The 26507-nt window shown below is 44.3% G+C and overlaps 1 protein-coding gene across 5 annotated transcripts in view; it reads right to left on the bottom strand.

Annotated features, from left to right (window-relative positions):
* The window catches only part of P4HA2 (prolyl 4-hydroxylase subunit alpha 2), a 66122-nt gene that overhangs the window by 11355 nt on the left and 28260 nt on the right, over window positions 1–26507 (bottom strand). For all 5 annotated transcript variants that reach the window (XM_006129906.4, XM_006129907.4, XM_006129909.4 and 2 more), the window contains 7 exons: window positions 25197–25334; window positions 15923–16162; window positions 11798–11997; window positions 10027–10203; window positions 5105–5175; window positions 2175–2274; window positions 618–671 (listed from right to left, as the gene is read on the bottom strand). In XM_006129906.4, coding sequence (XP_006129968.1) covers window positions 618–671; window positions 2175–2274; window positions 5105–5175; window positions 10027–10203; window positions 11798–11997; window positions 15923–16162; window positions 25197–25334 — 980 coding nt within the window. The remainder of the gene's footprint in view (window positions 1–617; window positions 672–2174; window positions 2275–5104; window positions 5176–10026; window positions 10204–11797; window positions 11998–15922; window positions 16163–25196; window positions 25335–26507) is intronic.

Here is a 26507-nt window from a genome sequence, read left to right as displayed (position 1 = left end):
CAGGAAAGCCATGTTCAGTAACACTAACAAGACAAATCTTGTTGGTGAGATGTAAAAGTTTGCCACTGAATGTGAGTTGTCAGTGTTGAAGTTTTGTTTTAATGCCAACAAAGGCCCCAATCCTGTGTTCAGAAATTGCATTAATGTTGAACTATGTGCTCATGAAATCAGTGAGATGCTCATGGGTTCAGTTCATGCTTGTGGGTCCAAATGCAGAATCAGAATCTGAAATAAGATTTAACTAACACCACTTTGGTTTAAACCCAGCAATTATAAATGGAATACATCCAAAATGGACAGAAAACCATAACTCTCCAGTAGGGTGGCATGGTCACTGACTGCTTTTAGGTGACATTCGAGGACTCCTCCTGTGTTTTTCTGCTTATTATTCAGAGGCCTAATCCTGCAAGGTTCCAAGTGTCCCCAGTAAGCTGTGAAAAGCCCAAATGAACTGGTGTAGAGGTCACTAGCCAACTTGCAGGATCAGGCTTTACATTATTAAATATAAATTTTTTCACGAAGACAAGTATTATACCTTCTCTCAAATCACACCTTATTTTAAAGTACTTATTTTCATTTCAGATTATTGTAGAATGATTTCAACACTGTGATCTTACCCTTGAGAAATCAAAATGTGGCTCATACTGTCCTCCCATTCCATAATTAGCAACCTAGGATGTGGGAGAAAACAAGCACATTTTATTGCAAGACATCTGGGAAGACAAGTATTTTCTTCTTGAAGGCTAAGACCCAAACTAAATGCACACATGAAGCAGAGCATTTCACTGTTGTCACATTATGTTTTAGTGCACCCTTTGTCTATCAAAAATAAATACACAAATACATACATAAATACAAAATACAGGGGGAAATGTTATATTACATTGAAGGTATAATGTCTAATTAATTGCATACAGTGACTATAATAGTCTCCTCTCGATGGAAAAATGCAGAAAGTATTCCATAATATTAAGCAGAAACTTTTTTTAAAAGTAAAGTTGGACTTACAAGCCCTTCAGCTATATTCTCATAGAATCACTGGCTATTATAGCTAGCACGTGACAGAATAGAAACAATGACTTTTCATACATGTATCCACCAGGTCTTGATATTGCACATATAATCTACTGGTCAGGGCGTATTATGTGCTCCTCCACGTGTTTGATCTACAGAGGTTGAGAGTCTGTTACAGCTCCAGCTAGAGAGCCTGGCTTTGGTGTAGAGTGCGCATTGCACTTATACATAGAAAAGGGAGGGTCAAAGGTGGATTTAAACCACCTCTCTGGCTGCTTCCTGACATGATTTAGTGCAACCTCAGGACCGTTCTATACTCCACTCAGGTGACAGTTACTAAGTGCCTCTCTGGCATTCGAGAACAGCTGCAGAGCAGCAGTCTCCCAGCCATGCTCTGAGACACCTCCAAAATTGGTGTCTCTGACGGGGATGTAGAGCTGTTCTGGCAAGCTCTGTGCCATGTATGAAACCCTATACTGCAGGGCCATTCCCTAGAAAAATGATACAGACAATTCACATTCCCGCTGTAGCAGGATAGTATAAAAAGGCTGGACCAGGGCTGAGAACTGGCCTCATGGTCTCCATACCCTCCTGTAGAGGGCCTTGGGGACAACAGTGGCACGTTATTCTCCTCCCAATCAGAAATCTTCACTTAAATCTTCACTTTTTATTTTTGCCAAACCGTGGCTCCCTGCCAAAAGCTCAAGCACGGAGCACTCTAAGCGGACATGCATGGTTGCCAGACTCAAAGAATCCTCCAGTTAGAGTGAGGCTACTGCCTCTGAGTGGCAGAACTGGAGAATGGATTGTCAGTGGTGCATATTCTCTGGCTCCATGTCTTACTCCTTGGCTGCCCTCCATCCTTCCACATGTGCTAGCCAGAGGGAGAACAAGCTGCCCCATGGCACTGCTCTGTAGCAGGCAATGGAATGCCCATGCTGACCCTCTTCATGGGGTCCCTGCCCATCCATGCCAGGTGATGTGCCATTTCTGCTTTGCTTAGACCTTCTGATACCTGACAAGCGAGATGGATACAAGACTATCCCTCTCCTGCACCCACTTCCACATAAGCCCAAATCCTGATCATCCTGATTGACAGGCCTGGAACCTGCTTACAGAACACTGCGCTGTTAACCCAGGTAAGAAAGTTCAGAACCAACCTGCAATAGTTCAGCTGTTTTTACTGTTAATCCAGTGATTTGCTGCATTCGGTGATTTACTTTGGCCACAACAGGATCATCATGTTCCTCTAACCATGAACTGAGTGTGTAGGTGAGAAGGAAAGAGAAAAAAAGATGAGAAATCCCTAGACTCAGAACCTCCATACTTCATTATTTTACCTCACCCACCTTGTCTCTGTAATATCCTGGAACCAACCCAGCTACAGTTACACTGCATACTCCTTCAATCTGCCAGACAGTTTACCACATGTATCTATACCAGAGCCCCTGGTGGTTTCTGCAAAGTTCTGCCACTTGCAAAGTCCTTCAAATTTAGTGTCAGTCACAGACAGCAGAGGCAGGTGTGAAAGGCTTTGGTTTTGGTTTTTGCACAGATATATTACAGCTCTAACCAACTAACGTGGCAAAAAGTGTGTGTTCTCTTTCTAAACTAAGTGAGAGTAGAGCAGGGGTCTCCAACCTTTTTGAGCATGAGATCACTTTTTGAATTTAGGTGCAATCCAAGATCTACCTCAATATAAATAGCCTTCCCCCTTCTCTGAGGCCCTGTCTCTGCTCACCCCACCCTCCTCCTCTCTTGCCCATCCTCACTCACTTTCACCAGGCTGGGGCAGAGGCTCTGGTCTAGGATTAAGGGATCTGGAGTGTGAGAGGGGCTCTGAGCTGAGCCTAGGGCAGGCAGTTGGGATGTAGGAGGGGGTTCTAGGTGCAAGCTCTGGGATGGCGTTTTGATGCAGGAATGCTCAGGGCTAAAACAAGGGCTTGGAGTGCAGGAGGGGGGTCATGACTAGGGTAGGAGTTCAGGATGTGGACTCCAGCTGGCCACTGCTGGTGGCTCCTGGTTGGTGGTGCAGTATGGAGAAAGGATGCAGAGTGGAAGGGGGTACCCTGACATCAGCATCTCTCCCCTCCCTCTCCTGTCCTGCACAGAAAGCAGAAGGCTCCCCAGGGGGTAGGTGCAGCTCCAAGGTAAATGGGCAAGAGATGAGCAGAAGTGGGGCGAGGAGCAACAGAAGTGCCAGCACTAGATAGCCTCTTGGCCAAATTAGTCAGGATCACCTGTTAGAGGCTCCAAGATCTACCAGTAGATCCCAGTCTACTGGTTGGTGACCACTGGAGTAGAGCAAAGACCTCCTAGGCCATGGTAGGCTATAAGCTGGACGTAGCTTTATAGGGTTAGCTCCTGGCAGGCAGCAGGCACTTTATATACCTGTGCCTCTGCAAGTATAGTGGCTTGAAGCTCCTGTTGGCTGTGGATCGCTGTTCCCAGCCAATGGGAGCTGTAGGAAGTAGTGAAATGGAGTGTGCGGAATTTTTGTCCATATGCTTGAGCCAAAACTTTCCCATTCTCTCTAAATTTAGTTCCCCAGTTTGAGACATCTTAGGCTTCACTGAGGTACTGGCTAGTTGCTGACACTATTTGTTGAAGACTGTGACACAGCATGTATGTGAAAAGCAGTCAAAGGCAAAAATCTTTGAAAAGTTGGAGCAACACCCACATCTGTGGCTTAGGCAACCGGAAGCAGAAACTTGACAGATGAAAAAGCTTGGTGATGTGCAGCTTTTCAAATAGTGCTTTCAAAGACTGTGATATGTGTTTATGGTGCATCCAGAACCATCATGACAGTTATGGAGTTACCTGCATGGAAGGACCTGCTACAGTGCTTGTGTGGATCTAAAATCCCACCACAAACTTGGAAGAATGCATCTTTTCCAGCCTGTAATGCTTATGAACTTGGTTTGTTTTTTAAAAGTGTTACGCTCATATATCTTGGCAAAGAGAACTGAAGAGACTGCAACCAAGGGGTACAGATAATGACAAGTACATAGATTTTGGGGTTAAATGTAATCCATCACCATCAGCTGCAACTATGTAAACCTTTACTCTGTGAAGCACATAAGTCTGTGTGTTGTTCCTGTAACATGCAGTTATTTTACCCAACACTAGATGACAGGAATCCATTCTTCCGTTTTTTTTTAAATTTTGCCTGTCATTAAAAGTTTTCCTGCAATCATAGACTGCCCTATCAGACAACTCTGCCCGTGATAACACATGAGAAATGTCACTGAGATTTCTTCCCTCCCCCCAAATTAACTCCAAACAAGCAAATCACCACATTTTGCTTTTAGCACATAGCTCAGTTTCTGAACTTAGCCTTCAAGCAACACTTCCAGGGAACATTTCCATCTTGAGATTCAGCATTGGAAACCTAGGTACATGCATCTCATCTAAAATGCAAAAGCCTTTTGATATTTCAAGAAATCCTTTCCCTTCAGAAGATGCTGCATGATAGTGTTGCAAGATGCTGGATATGCTCTATCTAGGTGCGACTTTCAACCTTGACAGGGTGTTGTGTGCAAACTATTGTAATACTGCTCAATGTTCCAAATTGTATATTTTAAGTTTTGTCTGAAATCCATTTGTAGAGATATGTTGCCAAAAGGATAATTTTTTTGTCTTTTTAGATGACTAAATCTTGACAGACTGCTGCATATTAAATTTTGTTAATATTATTCTAAATTGTACCATAAGGATTCATAAATCATTAAGTCCAGAATTAAAGTATTTTTAGAGTTAAATAGTTTTATTGCTACTTAAAGTAACAGAGGTATTGTCTATATCAACTATAAAAGCATGTAAGGCATCAGAATTTGCACACAATCAACATCCAGAATACAAAAATTAAGAGATTAAAGGCCATAAAACTCATTGCCCAATCTTAGATATAGTAGAAAACTCAGCACATGCAATTAAAGCCATCCCCTCATGCTACATTATGTCAGTGAAAGCAGGCAGGCAAAGGAAGAATGTTAATAAAAGCAGTGGACTAGCAACAGCGTCAGCACTGCATTTGGGTTGAATGGAGCTTGAAGACAAACAGCAGGATGCTCTTTCACAGTCATCTTACCTTTTTGACACCCTGTAGTTGGCCACTGTCAGCACACCTGTTTGGGGGTCACGTACCGTGGCTCGTGCCAGCTGCATCAAAAGAAATGCCAAGGACAAAATTTTCAGAGAATAAATCGTTTTAAAAAAATCTGTTCCAAAATTCAACCAATGGTCTATTTCCTTCCCCGTTGTCAGACGGTGAATTCCTGGGTTAGATATATTTAATGTTTAACTCCAACCTGGAGTTTATTCTGATTTCACACTGGAACAGTCTGTGGTGCAATGTGGATGGAATATAGCTGTCATCCTTCTGCTCAGAATCTGGCAAAGGGACTGCATAAACCTTTAATGTGATGTTACTTGCTGAACAGATTTGGAAAGTATTGTTGTCTCTAACATGGGTTGGGTCAATATCAGCAAGAAGAAACAGCAGAAAATGAATGATCCATGAAGTGTGTGTCCTTACTGACAGAGGAGACAGCAAGTTAACTCTTGAATATTTGATGGGATATGGCCAGACTATTTGATACGTGGGTTGAGGTAGATAAGAAGAATTGCATTTAGTAGGCTCAAGGAGCAGGTGAGAAAGAATGACTTTGTTAGGAAGAACGTTAAACATTATAGTGCAGACAATGAAAAATTCACAGGATCCAGCTCATAGAAATCCCAAGACAACCTGCTCTTCAGAGCAAGAGAGCCCTCAACCTGGGTTCTTGATGGGCACTGCCTCGAGGGAAGTGCACAGGATCATTTCCAGCTCTAATTTCTCTTAGGCCATGACTACACTAGACCTGAAAGGTATGCAACTCCAGCAGCATAAAATTCATAGCTGGAGTTGACTTACCTTAACCCGAGGTTGGCACCGTCTTCAGAGGGAGGTTGATGGAAGCAAACACTCCTGTCAGTTTCCCTTACTCCTTGCAACTGAGTGCCAGCCAGAGCTGCCTTCAGCGTTCAATTTATAGGTCTTAACTAGACCTGCTAAATCGAATGCCAGAAGAGTGATCTCTGGCATGGCAAGTAAAGACGTGCCCTTAGTGTTGGATTTACTAGGCACAACTGCGGGGAACATATCAGCTGTTAGATCAGGTGAGAATCTTCATCCACTGTGACTTAGCAGAATGAACACTGAAGTCTGAGGCCTGATCTACACTAATGGGGAAAGTCGAATCAAGGTTTGCAACTCCAGCTATGTTAACTACAGCTAAGCCAACATTCCCGTTGGCTTCCCTTACTCCTCGCAGAAGTAGGAGTACTGAGTGCAGATGGGGGCACTCTCTGAGTTCATTTTAGTGGGTCTTAATTAGACCTGCTAAACAGAACTCCGGAAGATCAATCACAATAGCATCAATCTTCCCCGAAGTGAAGACATGGTTTGTGTTCTAATCACAGCTCTAACATGGATTTGTTGTGTAATCTTGGGCAAGTGACTTCACAGCACTGTGCTTCAGTTTCTCCATCTTTAAGCTGCATAATTTTTGCCTTCGATAACAGGGATACTGTGAGGATGAACACATTACATCCTTTGGAAGATGAACAGTGCCAAATCCACTGTATTACATATCACCCCCATTCAATCACCATCTTTTTACACTTCTGCATTTTTTCTGGTGCATATATATTTTTATTTTATATTTCACCAAGTGCGTCATTCTCCTGTTTCCCTTCCAAGCTGCTTGCTAGATTTCTTGTCTCTACCCATAGCTCTTGGCACAACTTTCCCCATAATTCTGACTAATTTAGTATTTTGTTCCAGAATCTCACTCCATAAGTCACAGCAGGGAAATCAGGCTGACAATGTTTTTCTTTATTTGGACAACGAAGTGCTGCTTTTTGTAATATAATGTAACTGCCAAACTCCTCATTACCCCTCTAGTTCCTTTGGGTTCACCAGATGGTTTCTTTCTATGGTCACTAATTGACCTGAACAAAGAAGAGAAGCTAAAAGAAGCCTGGCTACAAACTTATTAACGAGTGTCTCATGTGTTTGGTGCTGGAATACTCCATTTTTCTGTACAACACTGGTGAAAGTAAGCTGGTGTGCCCAGGTGCGCAGCTCCGGCAAGAGCTGGCTGAGCTGCAGCAAAATCCAGCAGGGAGCTATTTAAAGAGCTGGCAGAGACCTTGGTTGCAATAGGACAGTACCTGTAAGAAATGTGAAGTTACTTTCATGTTTGCTGTATAATCTTGTTGCCTTGACTTCACCTGTGCATTCTGCTCATAGTAGATCTCCCACGACATAGAACTAATAACAGTGAATTGAAAACAAAACAAAACCACCTCGATTTCATTCCTAAACTAATACACAAACAATGTGTGTAACATGTGGGTTCTGAGCTTTGCAGCATCTTGATTAACATTCTATTCTACTATAAATTCCACTCTTTCCTCCTTTGCAGCACAACAGTTTCTCTTTTTTACACAGAAGTCTCAGTTCACTTGCAGGTTTTCTCACTTTCCCCCACTGCCCCAGGTTGCTGCTTCAGTATTTCAACAGCACAGCTTTCCTTAACACCCAGGATGACTGTGCATTTTAAGTCTGAGATCAGCAAAGCTCTATACATTCCTCTCTAGGATGAATCTTTGTCTAGTCTGGCTCGTCTGTATTATGAAGAAGTCATTATTAAAATGTATAATTATTACATTCTATTTGCTTCAATGCAATGCTTATCCCAATACAATCCAGGCCTAACAATTAGCAATTTTACTGATGCTTTCTGTACAACAATGGTGAAAGTAAGCATAGTAACACTGCACTAAAAAAAGACTCTTGCAAAATGAGTGTGAAAAACAGCTGGTCATTCTGAACGGCTATCAGCACTCAAACACAGATACTGATTTTCTTCAGAAACAAAGTCTTGGCACATTTAAATCTGCAAATTATGTTTGGAACTGGGAAGAGAGATTTCTTGTGGAGATAATCTAGAATATCAGGGTAACATTCCAAATTTAACATCCCAACCATTCCAAATCCAAGATAGTCACACACTTAGAGAGCTCTGCCTAAAAAACTTAAAATGATTACTCAATAAAAAGTTTCCTGGCTGAAATTACATTTATTTTATTTAGGAATTATCCCATCATAATATTATATTTTCCACCCTTTTGGGCATAACATTCTGGATTTCAAAGTAACTCCAGCTGTGAGGTCTGAAGCGGATGAAAAAATTAAGTTTGTGAACAACTATGTAGGAATATTTATAAATTCATTTAAAACTATTACATTTACCTATATACGCTGGACTTGATCCTGATCTCACATATAGTAATGAGTAATCAGGAGTAATTTTCACTGAAATTAATAGAGCTACACTTATATAAAATCATAGTGATAGAAATGTAGCTGTGTTAGTCTGGTGTAGCTGAAACAAAAAACAGGACTATGTAGCACTTTAAAGACTAAAGACTAACAAGATGGTTTATTAGGTGATGAGCTTTCGTGGGCCAGACCCAAGTGGGTCTGGCCCACGAAAGCTCATCACCTAATAAACCATCTTGTTAGTCTTTAAAGTGCTACATAGTCCTGTTTTTTATATAAAATCAGTGATTGTGATGAGGCAATGATTTCCTAAATCCTGAACACACACACTAAATGAAACAAATTGTTAATAATTGTCTTCTTGGATTTATAGCCCATTTCCTTTGTCAGACTACGAAACATTTCCAGAGATGCAAACTAGTTTGAATTTTTGTTTTTATCTGAAGCTTCTGAAGTTCCAAGGACAGTTTTATAGCATGACGTAATAGTGAACCATCAGGGAAAAGATTTTAAGTTCACGGAGGTGAGGGTATTCAAAGAGACATAAGGTTTTCTGCTAAGGCACATAGCTGATAAACAGAGAAATCTAGCTTTGGAAACGTGCTAAACGTGCCTAAAGATAACAATTTCTCACTCCATTTCCAATTATATCTTAAAATATTTCATTGAGAAATACATGAATAAAGGTTAATCTGGCTGATATTTTGATTGCATAGTTTAAAGCAATAGCTAGATGATTAAAATGAATTCATTAGATAATAAACAATACATAAATGCTTTTAACTTTAATTTCTTTCCAGACCTTTCAAAGCAGAGTGGATCAAGCTTAACATCTATTACTGGTCTTGAGCTGTTATTATTTCCCTTTTTGCAGTTTAGCAAGGAAAGAAAGGCAATTTCTGCACCTGAAGGCTAGACAGGCTAAAGAAATGTCAGGTTGATATTTGTTTATGAAATATATTAGCAGAACTCATGCTCTGAGTAAAATGTTGCCTCTTCTCCAACCCAGCCAGACTGGCCACAGTGCTCCTCCGCCAACCCAGCCTAACTGGACCCGCCACAGCTGGGGAACATACTGGTGCTCCAGCTCCAGCCCCAACCTAGCTATGCCACAGCCATAGAGTGGCACTTTTCCCCAGCCTAGCCCCACCAAAACTGCCACAGTCATGGAAAGGCTTCCCTCCCCCGGCACAGCCCCGCCACAGCAGAGGAGAAGTTTCTCTCACCTGGCCACAAGCCGCTGCAGCAAGAGGGTTGGAGGATTTCATTTTGCCCCCTGGAACCCTTTCCTGCACTCCAAGCCCCTCTCTAGTCCTCACCGCCCCTTCACTCCAATCCTTTGCCTCAGCCCTGAGCCCCCTGCTGCACTGTGAGCTCCTCAAACCCCACCCCTGTGGCACACCATCCATGTATGGAATGAATTTTGTGATGTGCTCCAATATGGAGGTGATATGTGACACATCACCTCCACATTGGTGCACATAATACACTTCATTCTGCACATGGGCGTAAAAAACATTAGAGGGAACACTGCCTTGTTCACAGCACATAGTTTAGATACATTGTATAGGTCAGGATGTGAAGTTAAACTTATTTAATCTATTTCACAATCTTCCTTGTTAGAAATAAAGTGCTGAAATAGCAACCACTGGTGAGCTGGAAATAGAAGAGGGGACACCCACCTTTGGTTTAGCCAGCTCCTTAATTTTTTCTATTTCTTCATCAGACATGACATCATAGTATCGGACGATATGAGGGCTGTCCCATTCATCTTCTTCCTTAAAGGGAGCTATGATGAGACAGGGATTTCTATTTCCATCATGGTACCTGCAGAACAGCCTCTTCTGTCGCCGAGGTGTCTGAAATATAAGTCCCCAGTCACACACACATCTGTTTTCTTTAAATGTTTAATACCAAGACCAACAAGTGTCCTCTGTGCTGTGGTACAGAAGACACCTGGAAGCGGAATGTCTCCACTTTCTGGCCTACTACATTTAACAAGGACCGAAATGTTACTTAAAAATTTTCTGGGAGTAAAGGGTAATGAACAATCTTTTCCCACACTATGCCACTGAGTAATGGCTGTGACATCATACCCTTAAGAGGGATTAAATAGTAACAAGTTATAGATTATGGACATCAAATGACAAAGCAAGTACCCAACTGGCTAGAATTCTGTTTCTTCCATGGCAAGGTTTTGCAGCAAGACTGCAGAAACAGAGACAACTAAAGCCCAGAAGATACAGAAGTTGTGTCTCATCTAAAAATTTCAGACGTATTTGAGGACAGGGTATCACAAACTGCTCCCTTTGGTGATTAAAACAGCTGCCCCAAAGAGATAACTGAATTCAACAACCGTTACAAAGGCTTCTAGCACAGCCAGCTGCTCTAAGTGTTCAAAATGGGTCACTGGACACACAGGAAGGACAATTGTTGAAATATCTTGCAACTGAGCAGAGGAGAGCTCTTTTCCTAAGTAGGTTTATGTTATGAATTCCATATGCCTAGTTATTAAACAGCTGGAAGTTCCAGAGTAGAATTAATTAAGCAACATGCTCTCAATTTTTTCAAGTGCAGTATCTAAATGACTCCACATAAGGAAGACCCTAAGCCCTCCATCAGGGAGTCTGCTTATACATACAGAAACCCCACTCAGTCAGAAAGGGCCGTCTTTACCTATGACGGACAAGAAATCACAGCCTACCGGCTTCCTACGTAAAGCAGGAGAAGCAGAATCACCAAAACTATGTTCTTTTCACCATCTACCGGCAGTGAAAAGTAAACATTTGGGCTTGTCTTAAGAGAATGATGGGAATAGGGAAAGAAAAGATTTTTTTTTTAAAATGGATACTATACAGATTGTGTCACTATAAATAATTTTTTTTTAAATTACTTCTATTTATTCATTTTTTTCCCCAACTTGAGATGGAACAACTAGAAAGTTCACTGATTATATTTCTATTCAGAGGTCAACTTTAAGAGGTCAACATTCACCAGCATATACTACTTAGGGATAATCACATAATTCCCACTTCTGAATCTCAAATGCGGAGTTAGAGAAGCTCCAATAATAGCCTGGTAAATTCTACCACAGTCACTGTGGAGGATTCAATTTACCTATTGCACCTTTTTCTTAGCAGGCAGCCACTTTCTATTCCATTATTAATTCCCTCCCCTTCCCCCTGGGAATATTTCTGATGAAAATAGAAAGGGATGACATTTGAAAGAAACCTTCTTGTTGATGGCATAGTCATATATTTGCTGGAGCAATGGCAACTTGCAGAGAGCATGTGTTCTGGAAAGTAGCTTTGGCAGGGAACACTACAAATCCAACAGCAAACTTTGGCTTTACGATAAGCCATAGGAACCACTAGGACATAGCCTTTGGCAGGCTATCCTGCAACATGAACTATAGAAAGAACATTCCAAGTCAGCACTTCCTTCTTCTCTCACCATTTTCACACCTTCACCTCTGCACAGAGCTTCATAGGTATCACGCTCCGGCAGGTAGTCAGCAGGTCTTTCATAAACCCCATTTCGCACCAATGATTTTGTCATCGTTGACGTCTTATTTAGTAGCGTTGCCACTCTCTCTTTCTCCAGCAACTTCTCAAAGTATCGCAGATTGCTGCCTGCCCTCTCGTGCGCAGAATCTAGGTTGAAGAGAATGGAAAGAAAAAAATAGTGGAATTCATTCATCCTAACTCAGTAATTTAGTCTGAGAAACTTGGAGCCCATCCACACTGCACCAGTGATCCTGCCTATATCAGCCTCCCCTAGACACAGATGGTGCTGCTCTTCTAAAACAAGCATACCCAATGGGCTACAATCTCTGAAAGCTATGTGAACAGAAACCTAGACTGGCTGTACAAACTGGAGGGAAGACTCGAAGTGTTTCTTTACCTCTTGTGTCCTCCTCCAAAGGTGGCTATAAATCCTTTTACCTTTGTGTGTTTATGTAAAACAGAAACAGAACAAACTCAATATCTATAAATGAAATAGATAATTAAGTGGAAATATGACCTCTGAGCAGGCCTGCTAATGGGAGGAGGGGGAGGCAAAGGGGGCAGTTGCCCCAGGGCCTGGTATGGGTTCCAGGCCGCCCATACCAATGCTGCTACTGCCATGCATGCTCTGGGCAGCTCTGCAGACTGGCTGGGGAGAGGTGTGCTCCTGGCAGTGCTGAGAGCTGGCTGCTCCAGCCCTACCCCTTCCAGAAGTATGAAACTGCGCCCCCCATCTTGCCCAGGGGCCTGGCAAGCGTGTCAGGCCCCCTGCTTATGAGTACTGGGGACTAAAACTAAACTGCGAAAGGACGCAGAAGTTTCCTTACTGATGAGTCAAGCTTTTTTTTTTTTTCCCCCCTCAACAAATTTTCCCTGGCTTTTTCTTGTGTGTGGGTGTGTGGTTGGGGGGGGGGGGGGGGGGCAGAGGGGTGGTATTTTTTAAAACTATCTGGCAACCCTACAAGCGAGATGAGTGGCCACCCGGAGTCACCAATTGGTTAGGACTGGCCCTGCATTTCGTCCAGCAACCCTAAAATGCACAAGTGTGAAGCAGGAAAGATATTGACATTAAAGTTTCTGAGCAAGCACAGAATGTGGTGTTCCAGACTGTGTTCTGTTTGACAGGTAGAGAGGATGTGTGAAAGGTTGGCATGTGGTTGTCTGCACCTCCTATATATGCTATAAGTTGCCAATCCAGCCTTCAACCAACCTTCTAGAATACAGTTGTACCTGTTTAATCAAGAACCTGAAATATATTTCGTGTTAAACCAGATACCCTCCCATGTTTCTGTAGAAATAGCAGGGCTAAATACTATTTTTTCCCATTTTGATTTGAGACGGAGATTAAGACGATATGGTAAAGTATTAAGCCACCTAAAGATAATTCCTGCAAAGTGACCTTTGCTTCCACATTTCTTAACATGTTCTTCTAGAGGAGAAAGAATTGAAACAGACTGATTGTCTCCTATTCTTACATGAATCCTTGCACACGTTCACCGAAAGAAGGTACTGAAAGAATTGGCTGTAATCCTGTTTGAGTGATCAGTCCCCACTCCACCCCCCACACAGGCATTGCAAGTTTGGAAGCAAGTGAGAATGCCTGGGGTAAAGTCAGAGCCATGGCCTGCACCCCCACTTACGCTGCATCCTCTCCACAGACTGCAGAGTTCTCTCCCAGACAAGCTCATGCTGGAGTATAAGGAGATCTGGCTGAGTTCGATCTGTTACCACACAACCCATTTCCTCCACCTCTCTCATTCTCCATGTGCAAGGCACAATCTTGCCTTGAGTGAGGGTTAAAGAAGGATCAGAATCACAACATTCAGATCTGGACGAGAATGTCTCCAGAAATTTGGAGATGCTTACCTCTGGGGTTTTGGGAAGAGCCAATCTCTAGCAAAACTGCAGGACTGTATCATATAGCAGGTTTGTTAAAAGAGTTATCTTGCTATACTAACAGCTTTAGAACTCTTCCATCTTGTGGGGATTTAGATTAAATCAATTTTAATGTGGCTACAGACATCAATATATTTTAACAGTCTGACCCAAGACAGAAATAATTCATTGGTCCTCATTAATAGCTTAAGGCAGTTTTAATGCAATCACCAAGAATAATTCCCCCCTATGCCCAGTTTTTATTTTATAATGCAAATAACGTGGAGTTTTCCTGAGAGCACTCAGTATTTATAAAGCCATGTGCGGATACAACATTTGTATCCGCATCAAATCTGCAAACATGGCTTGTAGATGCAGGATATCCATGCATGGATCTCAAGTAGAGGTGTTAAAATGTGTGTAATTAAGTAACTGTGTAACTGCTGAAAAAGTTAGTAGTTACACGCAGGGTGGTAGTCGGCTTCCCGTGTGTACCAGCTTTCACCTGTCCCCCTCCCCTATGTTGCTACCTCTGTATCAGAGGCACCAGCATGGGGTTGGGGTGCGGGGAGAGGCGGCTCCTCGGGAGCCAATGTGTGCAGGGAGCCAGCTTAAAAGCCAGCTCCCCACAGGTAGCGGGAGCCTGTGTGTAACCATGGACATTAACCGACAAGCCCAAACCTTTTCACATCCCTAATATCAAGTGGATAGCAGCAGATTTGCAGAGCTCTAGATACAAAATGTAGATCTGGATCTGCAGAGATTTGCAGATTTACAGGGCTCTGCTTTAATCACACTGGATACTATCACAGAGTCCAGGCAACTATTGGCCAAGCCTCCTTATACTGATAGCACAATTGAGCCTCTCTGAGCAGCCCCTGTCAAATCTGTCCTATTGTGTGATGCTGATATGGACAACTTATTTGTGCTTTGCAGACACTGTCCAGGCCCCTGGCACAGAAGATTGTATTTGACAATAATACATATGGGGATTTTGATTCTGAAGAGCTTTCCAAAGTTAAGAGAGTGGGTGCGCGCATACGCGCACACACCCCCACCCCCTCCCTCTTGGGATACAGCCAAACTTGCAGTAAAAGACAGCAGCTATTTTTCAGTCTACAGTCACATAACATGGCTGATCAGGCCATAATCTGGAAAAGAACAGATACCTTGCATTTCAGATTGGCTGGTCCAGACTACTAGGTACAATCATTCCTTCCCATATAACTTACCCTGTAACTCACTCTCTTACTAAGAAGGAAGAAAGCAAAGTTGATCTGCCTTGAGCTAAAGACGGGGCTTTTATACAAGCACCATTAGACCAAATTCATCTAAGCATCTGAAAAATCCAATCCCTTGAAGCCCTTGGGCAAAAGCCTTTCTTTTGGCATAAAGAAGCACTAAAACGATGATGGAATGAAGCATAGAGGTTGGTAGGATTAGGTAGAGAAACCAGAATCCTGAGAGAGTCAGTTGAATATGGAAAGGCCTCAGAAAAGAGCAACAAGAATGATTAACGATCTAGAGAATATGACCTATGAAGGAAGACTGAAAGAATTGGGCTTGTTTAGTTTGGAAAAGAGAAGATTGAGAGGGGACATGATAGTGATTTTCAAGTATCTAAAAGAGTGTCACAAGGAGGAGGGAGAAAACTTGTTCATCTTGGCCTCTGAGGATAGAACAAGCAGCAATGGGTTTAAACTGCAGCAAGGGAGGTTTAGGTTGGACATTAGGAAAAACTGACAGGATGGTTAAACACTGGAATAAATTGCCTAGGGAGGTTGTGGAATCTCCATCTCTGGAGATATTTAAGAACAGGTTAGATAAATGTCTATCAGGGATGGTCTAGACAGTACTGGGTTCTGCCATGAGGGCAGGGGACTGGACTCGATGACCTTTCGAGGTCCCAGTATTCTATGATTCTATGAATAAAAAATGTTGCAACTAATAAAAAGCCTCTTTCCATGACAGGATACACTATGGATATTGCACCATGTCAGATGTGTGTTGATGCTTAGGATCAGCTTTTAGGGTCAAGCTATAGTTCTCAATATTAATGTTACTGTGTGCCATAGGACAGGTCATTTCTCTGTAAATGTTACTCGCTCTGTGGAACATAGGTGTTCTTTGCATTGCTACCTACAGCACATCCCATTCTACCCTGGCTTTAAAAAACTGAATCATTTGTATTTCTCACCAAGGGAAATCAGGCGCCTGGTGAGCTCCACAGCCCTGTGTAAGTCACCGAATTGGAAAACGGCATAGCTGAGATAGTCCAGAATCTCCACTTTGGTGATGACTGCATCCTCCCCTTCGTCATGCTGCTTCAATGCCTGCTGCATCCACAGCACGGTATGATAGTAATCGCCTTCATTGTAAGCAGTCTTCCCCATGCCAAAGCAGTCATCCACTGTCAAAGACGATCTGTATTTTGTTCCTAAATTTGTAAATTAAAAAAAGAATTGTAAGCGCTCTTTGCAAATCTTGAGTGAAAATATTTTCGGCCTGGAGGTGGCTGGGAGATATTTGTAAATGCTGACCTCATCTGAAAAGGTTTTCAAAAGGGGACACCGTGCCAAGATTGCAGATCCCCTACCACTCACCAAAATCCATTTACCTTAGAGTTAAGTGCCATATTCTGCCATAGCAGCATGTGATTATCTCCAATGGAAGACAATGGGAGTTTTGTATAAAAATAGGATTGTGAGTTCTAGCCTTCAATATATCTAAGATACCTACCCAACTCCCAAATAGCATACGTGAGCATTTCAGAATCCTTCATGGGTTTCTCCTGACCACATCCCACTAAGGTATGAAGTGCTATTACTGACATTTCACAGATGGGGAACCGTGGCACAGACGAAGAGTACAACTACACTGCAAGCAAGAGTGAGTCTCAACACTGAAAGACTTGGGCTGGTGCTACAGCACTAAAAGCAGCTGTGTCAAGATTTGGGACTGGACTGGAGCTTGGGTTCTTAACTCTAGGATGAGGGGCAGGCTTCAGGGTCTGCGCTCCAGCTGTAATGGCTACACAACTGATTTTACCTCCACAGCAAATGCCTGAAGACCTGGGCTCTGAGACTTGCTACTGTGGGTTTGAAAACACAATGTAGACCAATGGTGGGCAATCTCCAGCCTGCAGGCTACTTGGGGCCCACTGGAGCTTCACCTGCAGCCTGCAGACCCCCTGTCAGTCTCCCTCCCCCGTGTGCCTCTCATGCAATGGGGCACCAAGAGCCTCACACTGCCTACTCCTCCCCCTTCCTCCCAGTACTTCCGCTCCATCCCTGCTATCCCCACTTCCTCCCAGAGCTAGAATGTTATGAACAGCTGATTAACAGCATTCCACCTGTGGAAGGGAGTGGGAAGAGTGGGAACCAAGCGCAAATCGGGCACTCTGAAAATGCTGGGAGGTAAGGGGAGGGGTAGGAAATGTGGGGCTCTAGTGCCCCAGTGGGGAAGAAGGCCACCAGGGGTCAGTGGGGCCACAGTGGGCTGCGGACAGCTGTGGCCCACTGAGATGAAGAAGGGCCACTTGTGTGGCCCACTCACTCTTCTTGGTTGCCCATCGCCGGTGTAGACATACCTTCGGTGACCTGCTCATTCTCACACAGGAAGTCCGTAGCACAGCAGGGAATTTAATCCAGACCTCACAAGTCTCAGCCTGACACCCGACCATCCTTCCTGTCACTGTGAGCTCCCCAGGGCAAGGGCTGTCTCTGTGTTATTTGCTTATACAGCGATCACAACATCAATGAGAACCTAATGTATCTTAGCTAATACAATAATAATTTTGGCAGAAAGGGATTCTAATTACTCTACGTAGCATTTTATGTTTAAGGTAAAGAAGAATTTGTGCCTGTACAAATCCATTTCTATCAGTTAAAAGACATAACAAAGAAGAAGTTACTCACCTGGTGCAGTAATGATAGTTCTTCGAGATGTATGTCCCCGTGGGTGCTCCACTCAGGTCTCAGTACATGCCTGCACCGGGGATCAGAGATTTTTGTGAGCAGTGCCCCTTGTGCCACACCTGTGCACTCAGTGGCCCCTCCCCTCACGGGAGCCTGTGGAACTTGTGCACAGCACAAGTCCCGTCTGTTCCTCTTCTACCTGAAGTCCCTGTAAACTCCAAGCAGAGGGGAGGACGGGAGGGTAGTGGAGCATTCACAGGGACACACATCTCAAAGAACCACTGTTACTGCACAGGGTGAGTAACTTCTTCTTCATCGAGTGATGTCCCTGCGGGTACTCCACTCAGGTGACTCCATAGCAGTACCTGCCCGATGGAGGTGAGCATTGGAGTCTAAGTGGAAGGAGGAAGGACCGCATCTGCTAGAGATGTGGAGACTATTGGCCCCTTGTGTGTGTGAAAATATGGCGTGAGGACCACGTGGCTGCTCTACAAATGTCTGCCAATGGTACATTGTTCAGGAAGGCCGTTACAGTGGCCACTGCATGTGTGGAATGAGCCCTAACGGGCTGTGGTGGCTGTCTGCCCCTAAGTTCATAAACGGTACGTATGCAGCCTGCAATCCACTTGGATAGGCACGGTGTAGAAACTGCTGTTCCTGTGCATGGTCCTGACCATGCAACGAAGAGCCTGTCCGATTTCCCAGTTGCTTTAGTTCTATCAAGGTAGAATGCAATTCCTCTCTTGCATCCAGCGTATGTAATATAACCTCCTTGAGGGTGGCATGAGATTTAGGGAAACAGGCAGGTAAGTAAATGGGTTCATTTACATGGAAGTTGGATATGACCTTGGAGTGAGGTCTGAGTATGACTTTATCCCTGGTAAATATAGTGAATGGAGGATTGCCATGAGGACTGTGATTTCTCCTACCCTTCTTGCTGATGTTATTGCCACTATGAATGCCACCTTCATAGACAGGTATTGTGGTGGCGTAGTGGCTAATGGCTCATAGGGTGGCCTGGTGAGTGTGTCAAGGACCAAATTTAACCAAATTTAACCCTGTCCAAACAAGTAAATTCTTCATTCTGGAACCATGGATAAACTACTCCATGAGTTTCATGGTTTTGATACTGAGATGATTTATACTGCCGTAGAGCTGTGTGAGGAGATTCAGCACCGCTGGGAAGGGGTTAGGTTGATCTATCAACAGGTAGTGTAGCTAAGGGAACCACGGCTGTCTCAGCCAGACTGGGGCTATTAAGATTACCATGGCCGGATTGGATCTTGTTGATCACTCTGGCGATAAGCGGGATTGGTGGAAAGGCATAAAGTAGGGGAGTTGTCCAGCGGGTGGTGAAGGCGTCCCCTTCTGACCTCTTGCCTAGTCCTGCCTGAGAGCAGAATCTGTGGCATTTGCAGTTATGAGGTGTTGCAAAGAGGTCTATAATTGGAAAGCCCCATTTGCGGAAGATTGAAAGGGAGACGTTGGTATTTATCTCCCACTTGTGCTGATCGGAGAAATGTCTGCTCAGTTTGTCAGCTCTCACATTCTGTTGTCTTGGTATGTACATAGCCTCTCGGGTTATCTAGTTTCTGATGCACCAGTTCCAGAATCTGACTGCCTTGTCACAGAGTGTGTGATCAGGACCCCCCTGCCGGTTGACATAAAACATAGGTGTGTTGTCTTTGAGGACACATATAGTTCTGCCCTTTATCAGGTGAAGGAAATGGGCATAAGCCCTGCGAACAGCCCTGAGCTCTGGATATTGATGTGAAAATTTCTCTTGTGTTGGACCCATGTATTGACGCTGCACCACAGTGGGGTCCCCAGCCCATGAGTGATGCATCTGTTATAGTAACTGAAAGGTCTGGTCGGTGGAAGAGTATACTGACGAGGAGGTTGTTCAGAGATGTCCACCATTCGAGGGACCGCAGCACTGGTGGAGGAAGCAAGAGGTGCTTCGCGAGGCTGTGTCGGGTTGGTATATAGTTGATTGCGAGCCAATGTTGTAGACAACACGTGTGCAGCCTCGCGACCAAGACCACAAACATCATGGCTGCAATATGCCCCTGTAATTGAAAACACGTTCAGACTGTGGAGAAGGGAGCCTGTCTGACCTGTTGAATGAGGTCGCAGATTGCCCTGAATCTTTGTGGCGGGGGGTAGGCTCTTGCTGTGACTGAGTCTAGCAATGCGCCAATAAACTCTATCTTTTGCTAAGTCAGGAAAAATATTCCCTGGTAATAGTTGTCATGATAGTAGTGTGCTGATAGGTAGGGCCTTTGATTAGACACTCGTCTAGGTAAGGGAAGATAATGATGTTTTGTCTTCTGAGAAAGGCCGTGACTACAGCTAGGGTCTTTGAAAATACTCGAGGGGCCGTAGAAAAGCCAAAGGGGAGGACTCTGTACCGATAATGATCTATTGTTCCTAAGGTAACTAGCTTTTGCACTTCTGCCCGTAACAGGGGCTTGTGAGAGGGGTCCCTGAAGAGGGACAGGGTAGGGTAGGCGGCGTGGAAGTAAAGGGGATTGTATAACCCGATCTGATAATTTCTAGGATCCATTTGTCTGTGGTAATTTGGGCCCACTGTTGGTAGAAAGGTCTCAGGCGGTGACCGAAGGTGACATTGGACCGCAGTGGACTTATGGGGTAGTCGCTCAGACCCCCAACCAAAACTTCAAATTTGCTGCTTGTTATAGGTGGACTGATTTGCGGAGGACTGATTTTGCTGATTCCTCCTCCTATTAGGACATTGTCATATGGACTCTGCTGCTGCCTGTAATAGTTGTAATTACAATCCCTCGGTTTTTGGTAGAGTGTATTTACGCTTCTTATTGGGAGGGCTGTACATACCCAAAGTGCGTAGTAACATATGAGAGTCCTTCATAGAGTGTAGGATCTCATCTGTATTTTTAGCAAACAATTGTTTCCTGTCAAAGGGGAGATCCTCCACACTTGCTTGTAATTCCTTTGGGACCCCTGATGACTGCAGCCACGAGGCCCTGTGCATTACTATGGCTGTGGCTCTAGCTGCGGTATCTGCAACATCCATAGCGGCCTCCTTACTGATGGGTTGGAGGTGAGGTTGCTTTTTCAGGGAGGTTCTGTAGCAAGTCTTATAATTTGGCATAATTGGCATGATCCTAATTAGCCAACAGTGCTGTATAATCAGATATACGGAAATGAAGTGTGGCTGAAGAGTACACTTTGCGGCCCAAGGTGCCTAGCCGTTTGTGTTTTGTCACAGGGCGTAGATTCAAATTGTGTTTCAGAGAGTCCACCACCAATGAATTTGGCTGTGGGTGGGTAAATAGAAAGTCCATGTCCTTTGTAGGGACGAAATATTGTCTGTCCGCTCTGCGGTTTGCGGGAAGAACAGAGGCTGGATTTTGCCACAAGGCATCCGAAGGTTCAAGGATAGCTTTATTAATGGGTAAAGCTATCTTTGAGGATGCTGAGGGTTGTAATATGGTGAGTAATTTGTATTGTTTGTCCTGCACCTCTTGTAATGTAATGTCTTGTGATTGTGCTACCCGTTTGAAAAGTTCCTGAAAATGTTTCTGGTCATTGGCTGGAGGAGAAGGTGAGATCTGGAATACTGCTTCCTCCTGCCTGGATTTGGGTTCATGTGAGGAACTCTCTGAATCTGACTGAGGCAAGTTCTCAACCCTCTTGAGAAATTACTGAGGGTGGATAAGCAGGTGAGGAGCGTGAAGAGATTGCAGGTGAGTGCCTAGAGGTGTGGTGTTGCTGGGATGTAGAGGCTGTGTGCCTTGAATGGTAGGTATGGGAGGACCGCTGTCAGTACCCTTACCATGTATCCCAGGGGCTCCACTGAGGCGGGAGCTGATGTGGGGGATACATCCATGGTTGGCTGGACCAAATGGGATGTTGTTGAAGGGAGTGGTCCCTGTATGAATGCCAGGAAGACAGTGATGGAGAAGGAGAGGAGTGGCCTGATGACAGCCTGCTCCTAGGCCCGCTACCATAGTCAGATCTTGGGGATAGTAGTGTAGGCAAGTGGGGGCTACTCTGTGAAGTGTTAGCGTGCCCCTGTGCCACGGAGCGTGGTGAGCCAGTTACTCCTCTAGAATCAGACTGATATTTTGTAGGTGCCGCGTTTTGTACAGCGCTTTCTTGTGCTGCGATGCCATAGGGTAGTCAAAATCACTCTGCCCGGTCAGACTGGTTGCAGAGGCAGAGCTCACCGGAGCTGATGGAGGAGGCATATGCGGCTTATCTGAAGTTGTTGCCTCAGTGGTGCCAATTGATGTGGAGGTCTTAGTTCGTGCCTCAGCTCTCCTGACTGGGACTGACTTGCATTTCTCTGCAGTACCAGAGACTGATGGCACCGGGGAACGAGAGGCTACAGGCAGCTCGGGACAGGGAGTGTGCCGGGGAAGCCCTTGTGGCTTGAGAGCCTTTGCGGGGTGATGAAGCTGCCCTAACACAGGGCTTCTGCTGTGCCCATACCTGCTCTGGTTTGTCGCTTGGTGCTTGAAGACGCTTTTCCCAGAGAATAGTCTTGAGCTGCATTTCACGGTCTTTTCTGGCCCCTGCTGTCATATTCAGGCAATGAGGGCACTTCTGTGCCACATGAGACTCTCCCAGGCATTTGACACGAGACATGGCCATCTGAGGTAGGCACTGAGACTCTGCACACATCACATTTTTTGAAGCTGGGGGAACCCGGCATTGTTGTGGAGAAGAAAAGCTGCCGCGGCTGCCACTCCCGCCCCCCTTTTAAGTGAAGAAAACATTGAAAAAGGTCAAACTAAGTAAAACTATGAGATAAAAACCCGAAACTAATAGAGGATTTCTGTTTTTCCTGTCAGGAAGAAGAGCACTGCTCTGAACTCCATCTTCAGCCAGGGACAGTTGAAAAGGAACTGACGGGACTTGCGACGCGCACAAATTCCACAGGCTCCGGGGGGAGGGGCCGCTGAATGCATAGGTGTGATGCGATGGGCACTGCTCGCAAAAATCTCCGATCCCTGGTGCAGGCATGCACCGAGACCTGAGTGGAGCACTCACAGGGACACCACTTGAAGAACAAGCCATTCGGTGCAACTTACATACATGCAAATCCAACACCATGATAAGGGCTGCTCACGTTCTCAATGCCACATGTGTGGAGTCAGCACAAAAAGGCATGTTTATGCTATTGCTGTCAGACACAATGCTCTTGAAATCAGCTGGAAAATATGATGCGGCTTTGGTGGAGTTCGTATGCTCTGGGAATACATCCAGAAACCAGGCCAATAGTTATACAAAGCACTCTTAGGCTCAGCGAAAGTAATTTCTTTACATAATATATGGATGTGACTGGATGGCCTCAGGCTTTCATGGCAACAGAATTCGTGACCTTTCACCAAGATGTCTCAATTATCTTCACAGTATGGACCTTATCTCAATCGTGAGAGTGTCATCTCCTCTCACAGGTAAGCAGATAACATCCTTATGGCAGTTACTGCTTACAGGAAATCATATAGGATAATTTTAGCTGCTTTGGTTAGCGTGATTTAGCAGCTGGATGCAAGAAAGACCAAATGCTTGGATATTTGGGAAACATCTGTTTTACACTCAATGATGTCTGTAAAAGCCTTCTCCCTTTCTGTCCCAGGAAGCCCTCTGTGTTTCACTGGTCCAGCTTCAGCGGGGCTGACCATAAGTCTTTCAACAATAAAGCTACCAAATAGAGAAGAACCTGGATAGCTAAGGTCCTTCTGCCCTGTATTTCCTGGGAGTTGGGGTTCCAACTCCCTTTTCCACAGCCTCGTAAGGAGATGCTGAGTTATCCCATGTCCTTCTGGGGGGCTCAACAGAGCACTGGCAAACAGCCCCTCTCTATTTCTTCCCTCTTCCCAGAGAGAACAGAGACCTTTTGTTCTGTTCCTCCCTGCCAAGGGTGTGAGGGCTGGATTAATAACTGACTGACTGAGTGGGAAACCTACCCTCCTCCTATACCACAAGGCCCCTCGTCTGGGTCCTTTAAAGAAACAGTAACCTGTTTTTGCCCCACATACTAACTAGTCTTCTTAGGGCCACTTCCTGTCTCCCAACTCCCGCCCTCTACCACTTCCAGGTCCATGTTTTCTCCAGAATTCCTGGAATGAGGAAGCTAAGTCTTAAAGGAACAGTTTACCCCATTACTCCCAAACTTGTCATTTCAATGCACAAGTCTCTGTTCAATGATGTTAAGGCCAGTTATAGATTAAGGCTTGCAATGGATTAGACTCTATTTCAACTTGCAGCCAGTAGAACACAAAGCATGACACTTTCCACTGCTCTGCTAATCTTCTGCATAGGATTTGCACTTCTATCACCAGGGCCTGATGAAAATTTAAACTTGGGACCTCTGAAGCAAGCACTCCTTAAACTACTATGCTAAGTCTGTGTTGTCCATACAGAAATATTAGATGAAAGGTGGGATTGTCAATAGTGTTCAGAACTGTTCAGACGCCTGTTGAACTTAACAGTAAAACCCACATTGCCTTCAGTAGGAACAGAGCTAAGCCAATGCCGAGCACAACTGATAAAGGCTAATATTAATAATATCAGATCTTTAAAAAGGGGAAAGGCAGTAAGAAGCCCCAATTCCCAAAGCTGTCATTTGATTCTCAGAGCCTGACACTCGATGAGTGACCGATCAGAAAAATAACTATAAACAGAAGAGATACATGACCGTTCAGCCATTCTCTGAAAGGATTCTTGTCATGTCTGCTTATGAGCTGCTCAATTAAAATGCCATTAAAAACACTTCAATTGTTACTTGAGTTTGTGCAGAATGTGCTAACTGGCACAGAACTGTATTCCATTGTTTTGGAGACAAACACAATATAAGATTTCATACACCTACTCATGCTTTTCTGAATAGGGGACAGACAAGTAAGCAAAATTTTCAAGAGCACTAAATAACTAAAGAGCCTACACCGTACTGACTTTCAAAGAGATTCAGGTTTGCAAATGCTTCTAAGGGTATATCTACACTATAGAGTTATTTCAAAATATCTAATTTCAAAATAGTTATTTTGAAATATTTTATTTTGAAATAACACGTCTACACGCAAAATGCATTTTGAAATATCTTTTTGCTATTTTGAAATAGCACATCCACACTGCTTGGACACTGAATCGCTTTTCCAGCAGGTCATCAGGTCAGAAGTTACCTTGTGGCCAGGGCGGCCAGCAGGGCACCCTGGGAAGGGCTGGAGGCCCCCTATTTCGAAATAAACATCTACACAAGCGCTTATTTCGAAATAGCAATTTTGAAATTGGCGCTATTCCTTGTGGAACGAGGTTTACCAATTTCGAAATAAGCCCTCCGCTACTTCGAATTAATTTCGAAATAGCAGTTGGCTTGTGTAGACGCTAGGAAAGTTATTTCAAAATAACTTTGCTACTTTGCTGTGTAGACACACCTACCGTGACTTTTGAAAAGGGACTTCTCTGATGCTTTTGAAAATTTTGCCCAGTCTTCTGAAGCACTGCCATCACAAACATGTCAATGAAAAAATCACTTCTTTGAATCTTAAAGCAGAGGAGAATTACCTGGTAGTTTTCCCTTCGAAATGGTCTCAGGATCCAGTTTGTATGTGTCTTGTAGACGCATTAGAGCCTTAGCAGCACCTGTCTCATCTTCGTCAGATGGGAAGAACTGACGCTGAATTGTGAGGTTTGTGATAAAACCTTTCAGTTAAAAGAAGAAAACAAGTTCACTCCACAACGCAGATGCATATAATCATTACCAGACGTAGCCCAGGATTGGGAACATGTGTTTTGTTTTGCTATACACCCTCAATTGGAATCAAACAGTTGAGACTGAACCATAACCAGTCCTCTCAGACTCTTTGGTTATACACGTATCTTGTCCTTTGCCTCTTGGTTTAAAGGGAAAGCTTACACCAACTTCACAGTCACACATAATGCATCACAGACCGTGAAATCTGGTATCCTCCCATGAAATCTGGCCTTGTGTGTGCTTTTCCGTATATGTGAAAGATTTCACGGAGGAGACCAGCATTTACCAAATTGCCGGTCCTGAACCAAAGAGAGTTGCAAGAGGATCACGAGGTTTTTTTAGGAGGGTCGGAGTATTGCCAGCCTTACTTCTGTGCTGCCTTTAGAGCTGGGCATCTGGAGAGCAGTGGTTGTAATGCTGACTGTGTGCCTAGCTCTGAAGGCAACACCCCACCAGTAGCAGCACAGAAGTAAAGGTGGCAATATCATACCCATCTTGCCCTTACTTCTGTGTTGCTGCTTTCAGAGCTGGGTGGGTGTAATGTTCTGCAGTGTAAAGCTCTGGGTGGGTGTAATGTTCTGCAGTGTAAAGCTCTGCAGGCCGCAGGAAAGAACTAAGGATATGTCTACACTACAAAGTTAATTCGAACTAACACACGTTAGTTCGAATTAACTTTGATAGGCGCTACACATACAAACCGCTAGTTCGAACTTAATTCGAACTAGCGGAGCGCTTAATTTGAACTAGGTACAGGAAAGTGGCCGTCTAGGGCAGGAGAGCTGCCAGCCTGGCCACCCAGGAGCAGGTGTGCATGAAAATCAAGGTGGTCCACTGAGACCCCCGACCCTGAGCCCTGAGCTTACAATGGCCGTACTGGATCAGACCAAAGGTCCATCTAGCCCAGTAGCCTGTCTGCCGACAGCAGCCAACACCAGCTACCCCGGAGGGGATGGACCGAAGACAATGACCAAGCCATTTGTCTCATGCCATCCATCTCCAGCCTTCCAAAACAGAGGCCAGGGACACCATTTCTATCCCCTGGCTAATACCACTCCATGGACCCAGCCTCCATGAATTTATCTAACTTCTCTTTAAACTCTGTTATAGTTCTAGCTTTCACA

The sequence above is a fragment of the Pelodiscus sinensis genome, chromosome 17 (genome assembly GCF_049634645.1).
Source record: "Pelodiscus sinensis isolate JC-2024 chromosome 17, ASM4963464v1, whole genome shotgun sequence".
In the NCBI taxonomy this organism is placed as follows: domain Eukaryota; kingdom Metazoa; phylum Chordata; order Testudines; family Trionychidae; genus Pelodiscus; species Pelodiscus sinensis.
Note: the sequence above shows the minus strand (reverse complement) of the source record. Positions and strands in the feature narration are given on the sequence as shown.